Source organism: Dromiciops gliroides, chromosome 3 (assembly GCF_019393635.1).
Source record: "Dromiciops gliroides isolate mDroGli1 chromosome 3, mDroGli1.pri, whole genome shotgun sequence".
NCBI classification, from domain to species: Eukaryota; Metazoa; Chordata; class Mammalia; order Microbiotheria; family Microbiotheriidae; genus Dromiciops; species Dromiciops gliroides.
This window is the reverse complement of record NC_057863.1, coordinates 303,014,788-303,027,341: the sequence shown is the minus strand read 5'-3', so window position 1 is coordinate 303,027,341 and position 12,554 is coordinate 303,014,788. Positions and strand designations below refer to the sequence as shown.

Genomic DNA, 12,554 nt, shown 5'->3' with positions numbered 1-12,554 from the left:
TCTTTGTAAAAAACAAACAAAAAAACAAAAAACCCACAACATGTAGAAAGGTAAACTTCTATTGAAGAACAATTTATAATATAAAGGGTAGTAGTATCCTTATGTCTTTGGCCCTTGACTAACTTCATCTATACCTCCTAGACCCCATTATTGCTCTGCTTTAAGACTCATCACTGCGTAAAAAATGCAGTCATGAGTGTCTGGGGAATCTTTCCCTGAGCCTTTTAGGCTCTGTCTTGGACAAATCAGTGCTGACTTCTCTAAATCAATGACACAGAATCATGGAATCTCAGATTTAGAAGGGATTTTAGAAGCTACCTGTTCAAAATTAACCTCTCAGTCCTGCCCCTCCAGAACTGTTATCATTTATACAGCATCAGGTCCGTAGTACCATGCCCGGGGTGCTTCCACCAGCACCTCCCATAAATACACATAGGTGTCCGGCAGTCCTGACCAAGCTGATGTGTCTGCTTCATCCCTGGGATGAGCCAGGTAGGACAGGAAATTGATAACCTTTTTCTGAGGACTTTAAAAGCAGAAAAAGCTTCAGAAACTAGTTTCCAGCTAGGAAATGGTTTATGTATTCTGCTTAGTTTAATTTATAATTAGGAGTCCTATTGACTTTGAATGATCCTAAGTAGCTCAAAGGATCAAAGATTGAGAGTGCTTTGACCTTCTAGAAAGCCTATTTAGCTATCCACAGAAAGGCAGTTTGGACTTGGGCCAAACAAATATGCATATTTTATTAATTCATAAATTACATGTATATATGTTTATATGTATATATGTTTGCCTACATATATTATTCTGGCTGAAGATCAATCAACAGGGAATAATAATTAGCAAACTAATAAATAAAGAGTGTGCCCATAATCTTTTGTGAAAGCCAATTATTTATCAGATTAACAATGACATACATATAAAATTTATGAATTCAAAATAACTGCAAACTCAAATACAATCATCTGCTTAAGATAATTATTGATTTAAATAATTATATTTCACTCAACACAGGTGATTAGTTTTGATGACAAAACTATGGATAAGGTTCTAGTTAATGGATTTGCTAATTGTTCTTTCCTAAAAATATGATGGTCTCTAGTCATGCATTTATACACATATTGCAACACATGATATCAAACAATCATCTAAAGCACTTCAAGGATGATTAGGGGTTTTAAAAACTCAGTTTTAATTTCTGCTGGAAGGCTGAGATCAAGGATAACAGTCTCATTCATTAGCCAATTAAGTTTCTTCCCACTCATAAAACAAAAGATTGATCATTTTGTTTCACCTGCACATGCTTTGTGGTATTAATATCTTTCATAATTTTTAAATGTCCTCTCTTCAACATAGTCTCAGCTCCACAAATCACAGACCCAAGGCCTGATAACAATTAAGCAGGGTCGAAGATAAACAAAATCCTTAGGAACCTTATTTAAAATTGAAATCACACAGTTATTAATACTTACACTGGTAAAATGCGCGATAATTTATAACACCCCAAAAGTGTGGGAACAAACAGGAACAGAATGTAACACAGTAAAAAGCAGGGCTGCATCACTAGCTTCGTCATAGTTACTTGTTTGCCTTCTCCAAATAAAACCTATTGTACATGCAGGAAATTTCATAGTTCTTACATTCTTTGATTGGCATCATTCTTTCCAGTCTAGCGTGTGCTTGATTTTGAGCAGTTCTAAAGAGTTATCAGATACAAAGACAGGGGCATGTAAGTGCCAGTGAGGACAAATACAATTAGAAGTTGCTATTTATTTAAATTTTTCTTATTAGATAAGGTTTGACTGACCAATATAAGCTTCGCAAAGTGATTTAAGTGGTCAGCACTTGGGTGAAAGTAGTACTGAACTAGGAATTAGGACACAAACTGTTCTAGTCCCAGGCTTGACACTAATTATCAAGTCATTTATACTTTTCAGGATCTCAATTTCTTCACCTGTAAATTAATATTATCTATTTTTTTCCAGGGCAATGAGGGTTAAGTGACTTGCCCTGGGTCACACAGCTAGTAAGTGTTAAGTGTCTGAGGCCAGATTTGAACTCAAGTACTCCTGAATCCAGGGCTGGTGCTTTATCCACTGCGCCACCTAGCAGCCCCTTCACCTGTAAATTAAAAGAGCTGGACTCTCAGAGGTTCTTACTAGCTCTAAAAATATTCTATGAGCAACACAATAGTGAGGCAGTAAGGGCATTCTTTGTAATGTATAGAGAGCTAGCTTGTCTTGGGAGTCAGAAGATGTATACTCAAGATCTATTCATGAATGGCTTTATAATCAGAGGAACCGGGTACAAATATAAATTACTAGAGGTGTGATTTTGAGCACATTATTGCTCCTCCCTGGGCCTCGGTTTCCTTGTCTGTAAAAAGGGGTAAAGGGGGAAAGAACAGACTCAATGACCTCTGAGGTGGAGAGAGGCTTGTAGGGATGGAGATTGTTGTGGATCAGTGTCTGCCCATAAGATCAATTCTTCTAAGAGAGAGTAAATTTGATTCAACATATGAGTTATGTCTCTTGGCTCAAGCTACACCCTATGAAACCATAAACTGATCAGTTCTGATCTGAACTGGTAGAGAGTTTTTCCTCAACACTGATACCTAACATCCCAATAGACTCATAGGTCTCAGCCAAAACAAGCAAAAACCCCAAATCATTAAATTATAAATCTATAGTTACAAAGGACATCAGAGATGGTCTAATCCCCTTGTTTACAGATGAGGAAAGCAAGGTCTAGAAAGATTAAGTGACTTGCCCAGGGTCACACAGGAAAGTAGCAGGATCTGATTTAGAACTCCAGCCATACACTCAAGCATTCTTTCTGCTGCCTTAGTCATTAAAACAACCCATTTGTTATATTGTTTGTTGTTTTTTTTTTAAACATTAGACCTCAGGGATCAATTTACTTTTCCCCTGCTAACAAATTTATATGATGACCTGTTTCAAACAAATCCCTTTGAAAACTTATTTAATTAAACAAGGCTGGTGATTTGAATCACTTTGAAAATATAAAAGAAAGGGTAAGTTGAAATTTAAAGTGTGGCATATGCTGCAAAGAGTTGACAACAACTCCATGATAAGGGTATAAAATTCTTCACCATCAGTGGAAAGGGATATCCAGATTCTTTAGACCTAAATACCATTTATCAAGACTGGGAAGAGCTATTTCCTCAACAGACTGAGTCACTCTGAACAAGAATCTAAGTTATTTCACTGATGTTCCAAACCCTACTACAAGTGTGAAATTAAATCAGGGCCAAGAAAAAGGTAACAAAGCAAGCTCAATTTGTACCTGCCACTCACAGATAAAAACACTGTTTCTTTGCATGCAAAGCCATTGTTTCTTGATATCTCTGTCCTCAAAAACTAGATAATGTAAATTTCCTAAATATTACTACAATCATTTCCACATTTTGCTTCTTAATTTTTCCCTGACAAGGATCCCCAAATCACAAAAGCTGGCCACACTTGTTTTTCCAGCCTCTGAACCTTATCTCTCAATAATCCTGGCAAAGGAATCCCATAGCCTAGAGGTCTACTTGACTTCTCTGTATATCATTGCTTCAGATGAAGTAAAACAAACCGACCAAAGACACAGGCCTTGGGCCTTTGTTAATGCAGTTACCCCTTGCAAAACACCATTCAGGAGAACTTTAGACAGAAGCAAGATAAGACTATTACTTGGTGTCTGTCTGTTTGTTTGTTTGCTGGGCAATGACGGTTAAGTGACTTGCCCAGGGTCACACAGCTAATAAGTGTCAAGTGTCTGAGGCCACATTTGAACTTAGGTCCTCCTGAATCTAGGACTGGTGATTTATCCACTGTGCCACCTAGCTGCCCCAAGACTATTATTTGTTAGCCCTATCAATCACCCTGTAGAATATAAGGCCAGGAAAGGTTCTTTATTTTGTCTGTAATCTTTTAGCCCTGCACAGTGTCTTAAACATAGCAAGCACCTAAAAAGTACTTGCTGCATTAAATTGTCGAATTGACTACAACTATGAATAGATTCTCCATAAATGTCACCTGATATATATTTCAAGAAGCCACCTGAATCAAAAACTCAAAGGAGGGAAGCAGAAATCTTAGATCCTCTTACATAAGCTCCTTTAGATCAGAAATTATGATGTCACTTAATTTCTTTTCTATCCTCCACAGCACCTGGCACAGGAAATAAGTTATTTGTTGAAATTATTTGAATCACCAGGTGTCTCCCAGGAAAAAAATAAGGAGGCCCTTGGAAATCAATATGGAGAATCCTGAATCTCTCTCACATTAATGGCACAGATTTTTTAAAAATTGACTTTGCTTTGAAAAGCTATGGGCCCTAAGCAAATAAGTGACTATGGTTATTACTGCCTGGGGGTGAACCCCCAAAGACCTCATTATCCCAGGGGGTCACTCTCTTAAGAAGTCACAAGTTTCCTCAGGCCAACAAGCAGCAATTGCATCCATTCTTGAGATATTGATCTCTGCAGTTTATAAATCTGGCAATTCCAAAGTACCATCATTTTGTGCAGAAATGACTTAAATCAATCACAGTGACAGACCTCTGGACCTAAGGGTCCCTCAAAATCTTACAAGGTCTAAAAGAAATCATGTTCCAGGAGAGAACTTAATACAATCAAATTTTAAATTAAAGCATTACATTGAATTAAATATGAAAATGATGATTTGTAACATTAGTTCTTCTATTCAATACTCTAATTCATAGTCTCACACTGATTTTGGCAAGAAGAATAAGAGCTGGCATGAGAATGCTTGAGGTAAAATTTTTTTGTGGATCAAAAAATGTCTTTGGGCAGATAATCACAGATTTCAAAATTCATACGATCCTAGATCGAAGACAAGAAGAGACTCTAGAGACCATCCAGTCCAACCCTCTTGGTTTTGTTTTGTTTTGGTTTTGTTTTGGTTTTGTTTTTTGGCAGGGCAATTGGGGTTAAGTGTCTGAGGCCGGATTTGAACTCAGGTCCTCCTGAATCCAGGGCCAGTGCTCTATCCACTGTGCCACCTAGCTGCCCCCAACCCTCTTGTTTTACAGATAAAGAAACTGAGACTCAGGGAGATTTAATGAATTGAGGAATATCAGAGATAGGATAAGTTCACACCCTGATGATCCAACTCCACAGCTGCTTTTTCTACTGTACCCCAATGCTTCACCTATAAATGGAATGAGTAAATTTATGTGTGGCAAAGTCCTATTATAATAAAAAGATTTTTGTTTGTTTGTTTAGGTAATATCTGGCTAAATATTTCCTACCAACTTCAGTAAGGTTTCATTTCCACTGAGATTTTTATTTCGGCTTCAGGAAATGTCAGAATTTACTTAAAGGACACTATGTTTGAGAAGCAACATAGTCCAGTGGAAAAAAAAACAAACACCTGGATGGGGAATCAGAAGAGCTGTCACAGTTGTGTGATTTGGGTTAAGTCATTTGATCTCTCTGCTTCTTAGTTTTCTCTATCTCTATAAAATGAAAGTTCTAGAAGATAATGTATATGGTGTCTTCCAACTCTGAAATTCTATGACTGTTCTCATCAGTATGGTCTACATATGGTCCTTTCATATTTTAACTGTAATTATACGGAGATTTTACTTATTTCTTTAAACTATCACACCAATTAGAAAACCCTATACTGTGGCACCATATCAGAGTCAAACATTAAAAGATTTACGTGCCCCCAAAAGGGACTAAATTATTTAAGCCCCTGTGAAAATTAACTGTTAAATTAAGCAATAGGAAATGGACTGGCCTAGGACAACGACCTTAACTGACAACATTTTAGCCCATTCCATTGAGAAAAGCTCAAGGCACTCTGATGCATTAGTCACATTTGTCCCCTTCGATCTTCAGGGCAAAAAGAAAACACAGCCAAAGCAGCAAATCCATACATACAAGGCAAGGGGAGAATAGGCTAAAAGCAAAGATTTCCACTCAAATAAGCACTAACAACTATATTTAACTTCTGCCCATCATCACACTCATTTACATATATTTCAACATCGTCCTATACTAAAAGCCCTCAGTGTTATTGAAAAACAGATACCTGTCAGGGCACTGAAAGATGGAATTTCAATTTAACAGGCAACAGTAGTACCCCAGGGTGATTTTTTAAATGCATTTCTTCTGCTTCCTCTTAACCCTCTAAATAGAAGGGTGAGGAGGGTTACCAAAGCCTTATCAGGATTCCATGAGGATCACTGGAAAATGCTGTCCCTTTTTAGAACACTGTATTATCCAGTCATGGTGAATCAGTCTACCTAGAGAGAGCAAGGGCCTATCACAACAGCCGCAACTAGGTATCTCAAGAATGGCAGTCCCTCCCTTGTCCTAGAAGAAAGGGAATCAGGGCACGCAGACAGGACTGATCTTCTTATCTTCCCAAAGGCTGCCTGACACCAAAGATAATGCCTTGTCCTGGCAGGTGATTCTGCAGGCAGAAGCGGCCTTCTCTGTACCACTGACTGGAAATAGCAACCACTGTGGAGAACATCCCCAAATCTTATTATTCTTTCCCCTAGGCCTACTTCCATCTCTTCTCTCAGGCTATCTATCTCAATCTATATGACCAAACACTGTCAGCTGTGTGTGTTGTAGGGAGGGGAGGGAGGAATGAAGTCTTTTATAGGGCCTTAGGGATGCCAGAGAGCACATATTATGACTTGGAAGGGCCCTCATTTTACAGATGAGGGAACTGAGGCCTACGAAGGGTTATAACAAGGGCCTGAGTCAGAATTTGATCCCTGGACTTATGAGACTCCAACTACAGCACTCTCACAGAAACAGAGTGGTAACATCCTTGGGTAACATGGTATAGTGAAGAAAATGCTAGACCTACAGGAAGGGGGCCTGGGTTTGGATCCTAAGTCAAACACTTACTGGTTTTAGGATCTTAGGCTCTCTGGATTTCAGCTCCTTCATCCATAAAATGGGGATAATACTTGCACAATCTATCTCACAAGGTTGCTATAAAGTATAATGTCATGAATATTTGGGCCCTGGAATAACTAAGATAAAAAGCTAGGTTTGTCAACACCTTTTGTAACTCCTTTTGCTAAATAAATAATGGACTCCAAATCCAAGAAAAAAAAAAAGAACTGTGGAGTATAGATGCTGATTGAACCATACTATTTCTTTTGTTTTGGGTGCTGTTGTTTTTTTTTTTCTATTTTGAGGTTTTGCATCACTGCTCTGATTTTTTCTCTTGTAACAGGATTAATGCAGAAATAGGATTAATGTTATTATGTGTATATATATATATAGATATATATGTATATGTATATAGATATATAGATATATAGATATAACCTGTATCAGATTACCTGCTGTCTAGGGGAGGGGGGAGGGAGAAAAATCTGAAATTGTAAAGCTTGTATAAACAAAAGTTGAGAACTATCTTTACATGTAACGGAAAAAATAAAATACCTTATATGTAAAAAAAAAAAAAAAGAACAATAAATAAATAAATAATGGAATCCCAAAGTCATTCACAAAAGAAGATATAATATCTAATGGGCAGCATCCCAGTCCTGATAAACTGGTACACGATAAAAAGTTGAGATCAAAGGCATTCCTTGGGAAAGAGATTTGAGGCGGTAACTTGTATTATCCACTATATGATGTTGACAATTATAAACATCTTAAAGGTCATGGTAATTGAAAGTTAAGGAGTTATCTGGGGAGATTTTCTCCAGCCTAAAAGCCAAGAAGGTTTCTTTCAGTGAGACTGAGGTATCTTCCTTCCCTACCCAAAGAAAATTCCCCAATGCCAAGAAACTCTCTGCAACTATAATACACTCAACAATCCCTTCACAATATTTACAACCATAATCTTTGCTCAAGACAGGCAACAACAACCAAAACAAAAAAGAAAAGAAAGAGAAAGAGAAAAAAAAGGGTAAAAACACACACACACACACACACAAGGAGCTGGGTTAGTGGCTGGGGAAGGACATAAATTCCCGGTCCTGACCTTTTGCTCCATGAACCGCCATGGGCAGTAGAGTTGACGTGGTAACAAACTCAGCCCCTGGAGAGAGAAAGATCTACAGTTCGTTCTCACAGTCTCAGTTGAGCATACCCACCACTGGCCTGACGTCCTCAGTTCTATAATACTTAAGAAGGATACATATGGGATAGCTTGCATCCACAGCCTTTTCACTATGTTGCCACCAATTATTTCCAAGAGTCATGAGAAATTATTATATTTTGGTTCATTTCTTTTTATAATATGTCTACTTCATGGCACAGTTAGGAAGGGGTAGAAGGGAATCAACCATTATCAGTATGTCAATTCCAAAAAGACAAGCAATCACAAATCTAAAGGGAAGTCTGAAGTTCACAAGATTTATGGCTGGAAGCCCCAAATCTGAGGTATTAAGAACATAGCTAGCAACACAGGCAAAAATGAAAAAAGGCATTGAGATTTTGGGTAATATCACTTTAGCACCAGGAAGAGCAAACAGAGGGGAGTTGAAAAAGAACAGGCAGCAGCTTCCTATCATTTCTTGCCAACTTGACTGGGTTAGCTTCCTTACTTGGCTTTATAAGTTGCTCCTCTTGGGCAATTCCCAGATCATCTGATTCTCCAGACAATTCCTTGATGAAGTTGGAAGGAAACATGCCAGTCTTTCCATTGAGAACACCTTCCCACCATCCCTCCTCCACCTGCAGAAAAAAAGGACAAAAAACCAAATATACATTGAAATTGAGTAATTTTCATTTTATTTTTCCTCTGTGTGGCACACACTATGGATTCTTCCAGAGGGGAGAAAGGTATGATTTTCATTTCCCCCTTAAAAGAATGAACTAAAATGAAGGAGACCAAACACTTTGAGCATTTCACAACATGTCAAAGAAAATCTAATGCGCAGTTGTAAACCTGCCCAATTTTCTCTTACATCAAAGTTTTTTCAAGCAGAACACACTATTATAACAAGCTTCATGACTGAAGGATGTCTAAAAACCAAACCTATCATGGAAGCCTGTGCATCCTGGTGAGGCAAATTTAAATCTCAAATTTCTTATTACTTGATCTTATAATTGATCAAGTACTGGAAGATGATGATAGGTTTGAGGCACAATATCCCTTTACGAGTCTTCTTATAAGGAGCAGGTTGATCATTTAATAGGTAGAAAAAGCATTTTGCAGTAAAGGGGAAAATTATATTGTCAATTGTTGTAAGTTATTACCACTGATATAGAGGAATGTTTTGATAATAAGAGTTGGAAAAGAACTTTGTTTTAATATGCATAGTTTATATGTGTACATACATATATGTATACATATAAACACACATGTATGTATGTGCGTGTATGTGTTTCGGACAGGATTTGGGTGGTTTGGGACAGAATGATCAGTGCTATAAATATAAAGACTCAAAACTCTTTATCAGCAAGATAGAATGATGCTTCACCTATGTGGGACTGTTTAGGGTAATACCAATGTAGTTAATGTTACAAAGAGGCAAAGAAAGTTTTTTTATTTACTAAAACTAGAGAAATATGAGTTTAAAGAAACAATTAAAAGGCATAAAAGAAATGGATTACTGTGTTGAAGCTTTCAAAGCCACAAAGCATTATGGAACATCAGTGAATTTACACATGCATGTTTAACAACTAAAGAACATTAAACTCAAAATGAGAAACCATATAAACATCTGAAGACTAAATGATGATTTTTAAAGACAATTGATTTGGTGGGAAAATTTTGAGGAGTCATGACTTTTTAAGTGAAAAGTAAGTTAGTGAGAGTCAGGAAGCTCTCATTTAAGCCACTAAAGGGACAGAAGAACCTGAAAAGAAGAACTGAAGATATAGGAGAGGATAGAAAAGCTGTTCTGTTCCAGAGCAATTAGAAGCAGTCAGCTGACAGAAGGCTTCAGCTGGGTAATCCCTGAATGGTCCAAGGGCAAACTGATTTAATTGTCCAAGAGCTCTAGAACTAGCTATTGCAGTTCAGCACTACCTAGAACTGGAGAAAGGTAAAGTTTCTCCTTAGGGTCTGTTGCTCTCTGTTGCCACCTATGGACTGAAAAGGGAACACAGAGGAGGCTTTGCAGCTTGCTTTGGTACTCTGGCTAGCTGTCTTAGAGTCAACCTGTGCTTCTGTGACCTCTGTACTGATTGGACAACACAGCTTCTGGATAAGTGAATAACAAATTGGACTGGTACATATATTCAAGAAATAGTTTGATGAGCTTTGTAGTTTTCTCAGTGAAAAAAGAATCAGCATTCCCATTAAGAACTGACATTTCTAAATGCCCTTTCAAGGGAGATGGTTAATTGAAACAGCTTTTAAATGTCAGGTCCAGTAGAGATGAAGATTGCACTAAATGAAGAATAACGAAGATAAATAGTTAATGAAATGAGTGGAGAAGTAGTTTTGTGTGGCGTGGATATTTCTGAAAGTCTGGACTTATGAGCTACCCTAAACACATGTAAGTTACCCTAAGCACATGATTTTTCCTCCCTCATTGTACTTTCTTGCCAGGTTCCTGTAAATGTGTGCCCACTCTTAATCATAGAGATGGAATACACTAGTGGGGTAGAGTTATATGGCCTTATAGGTATATTATGACATATTATTATTTATGCTTTTGCTTTAACATATTAGTATCCATAATGTTGGACAGCTAGATGGTGCAGACACTAGTTGTTTGACCCTAGGCAAGTCATTTAGCCCTGTTTGCCTCAGTTTCTCATTTGTAAAATGAGCTGGAGAAGGAAATGGAAAACCATTCCACTATCTTTGCCAAGAAAACCCCAAAAAGAATTCACAAAGAGTCAGACAAAACTGAAAAACAACTAAACGACAACAATCCATAATGCTATTTCTTTTGCCTTACTGTTAAAAGAAATGGTTATGTTTAAGACCTAAACGTGTTATTATTCTGCTATAAAAATATCATGTGCTGGGAGGATGTGTCACCTTTGTGATTGGCTGGTTGTATAAAAAGAAGATGTATCGGAGATAGAAGAGGGAGTCGAGGAAGTATTATTTCCCTTCACTGGGGAATTCTAAGAGACTTTGAATGTAACCATGGGGTACTGAGCTATCTCTAAGAACCCTGGACTTGATAGTGTGAGAGAAGATTAGAGTGAACAAGTCAGCCCCCAGAATAATGGGGTATTGACATATCCCATGTGGGGGCTAATATAGACATTTAGATAGATAGATAGAGATAGAGATAGATGTTCTGATACTGGTGGGTGACACATCATGTCATACATCTTAACACCACAACATCTGTTACATCTGGGGGTTGTTTTCTAGGCCCCAAATGTTAACATGTGCCTTGTTACATAGGTAATAGGGACTATACACTTTAAGAAATCTCTCAAATATAGGAACGAATTATCTACCACAAAGAGTATCTCTCCTCTTTCAGGCCTCAGGGACTATTTAATCTAAAGGGATTTTAAGAGTTATTTAAAATTCAATTAAATAGACATTTGTTAAATGTCTACACTGTTTTAAATGCAAGCAATGAAAATGACAAAAAAGGAAAATAATAAATGTTGGAGAAACTGTGGGAAAATTGGAACACTAATCCATTGTTGGTGGAGCTGTGAACTGATCCAGCCATTCTGGAGAGCAATTTGGAATTATGCCCAAAGGGCGATAAAGCTGTGCATACCCTTTGACCCAGCAATACCACTTTTGGGTCTTTTTCCCAAAGAAATTATGGAAAGGGGAAAGGGACCCACATGTACAAAAATATTTATAGCTGCTCTTTACGTGGTGGCAAGGAATTGGAAGCTGAGGGGGTGCCCATTAATTGGGGAATGGCTGGACAAGTTGTGGTATATGAATACAATGGAATACTATTGTGCTGTAAGAAATGATGAGCAGGAGGAGTTCAGAGAAACCTGGAGGGTCTTGCGTGGGCTGATGATGAATGAAATGAGCAGAACCAGAAGAACATTGTACACAGTATCATCAACATTGAGTGTTGACCTACTGTGATGGACTATATTCTTCTCACCAATGCAGTGGTACAGAAGAGTTCCAGGGAACTCATGATAGAAGAGGATCTCCAAATCCAGGAAAAAAAAATAACTGTGGAGTATAGATGCTGAATGAACCATACTATTTCTTTTGGTTTTGGTGCTGATGTTTTTCTATTTTGAGGTTTTTCATCATTGCTCTGATTTTTCTCTTATAACATGACTAATGCAGAAATATGCTTAATGTTAATACGTGTATATATATATATATATATATATATATATATATATATAACCTATATCAGATTACCTGCTGTCTAGGGGAGGGGGGAGGAGGGGAGGGAGGGAGAAAAATCTGAAATTGTAAAGCTTGTATAAACAAAAGTTGAGAACTATCTTTACATGTAACGGAAAAAAAACAAAATACTTTATTAATTAAAAAAATAAATAAATAAATGCAAGCAATGAGGAAAAATAAGACATAGTTCCTACCCTTAAAGGGTATAAGCTACCCTTCTCTTCTGCACCCTCAAAAAAAAAAAAGCAGATTTGGAATAAAAAGATTTAGCTACAAATTTGGCTCTAC

At 37.4% G+C, this 12,554-nt stretch overlaps 1 protein-coding gene across 7 annotated transcripts in view; it reads right to left on the bottom strand.

Annotated features, from left to right (window-relative positions):
* The window catches only part of SH3KBP1 (SH3 domain containing kinase binding protein 1), a 463,133-nt gene that overhangs the window by 222,305 nt on the left and 228,274 nt on the right, over positions 1 to 12,554 (bottom strand). For 4 of the 7 annotated variants that reach the window (XM_043996852.1, XM_043996855.1, XM_043996853.1 and 1 more), the window contains exon 5: positions 8,557 to 8,686. In XM_043996852.1, coding sequence (XP_043852787.1) covers positions 8,557 to 8,686 — 130 coding nt within the window. Of the gene's footprint in view, positions 1 to 7,991; positions 8,049 to 8,556; positions 8,687 to 12,554 lie in introns of all 7 variants that reach the window. The other 3 variants (XM_043996854.1, XM_043996850.1, XM_043996851.1) reach the window with 1 other exon arrangement.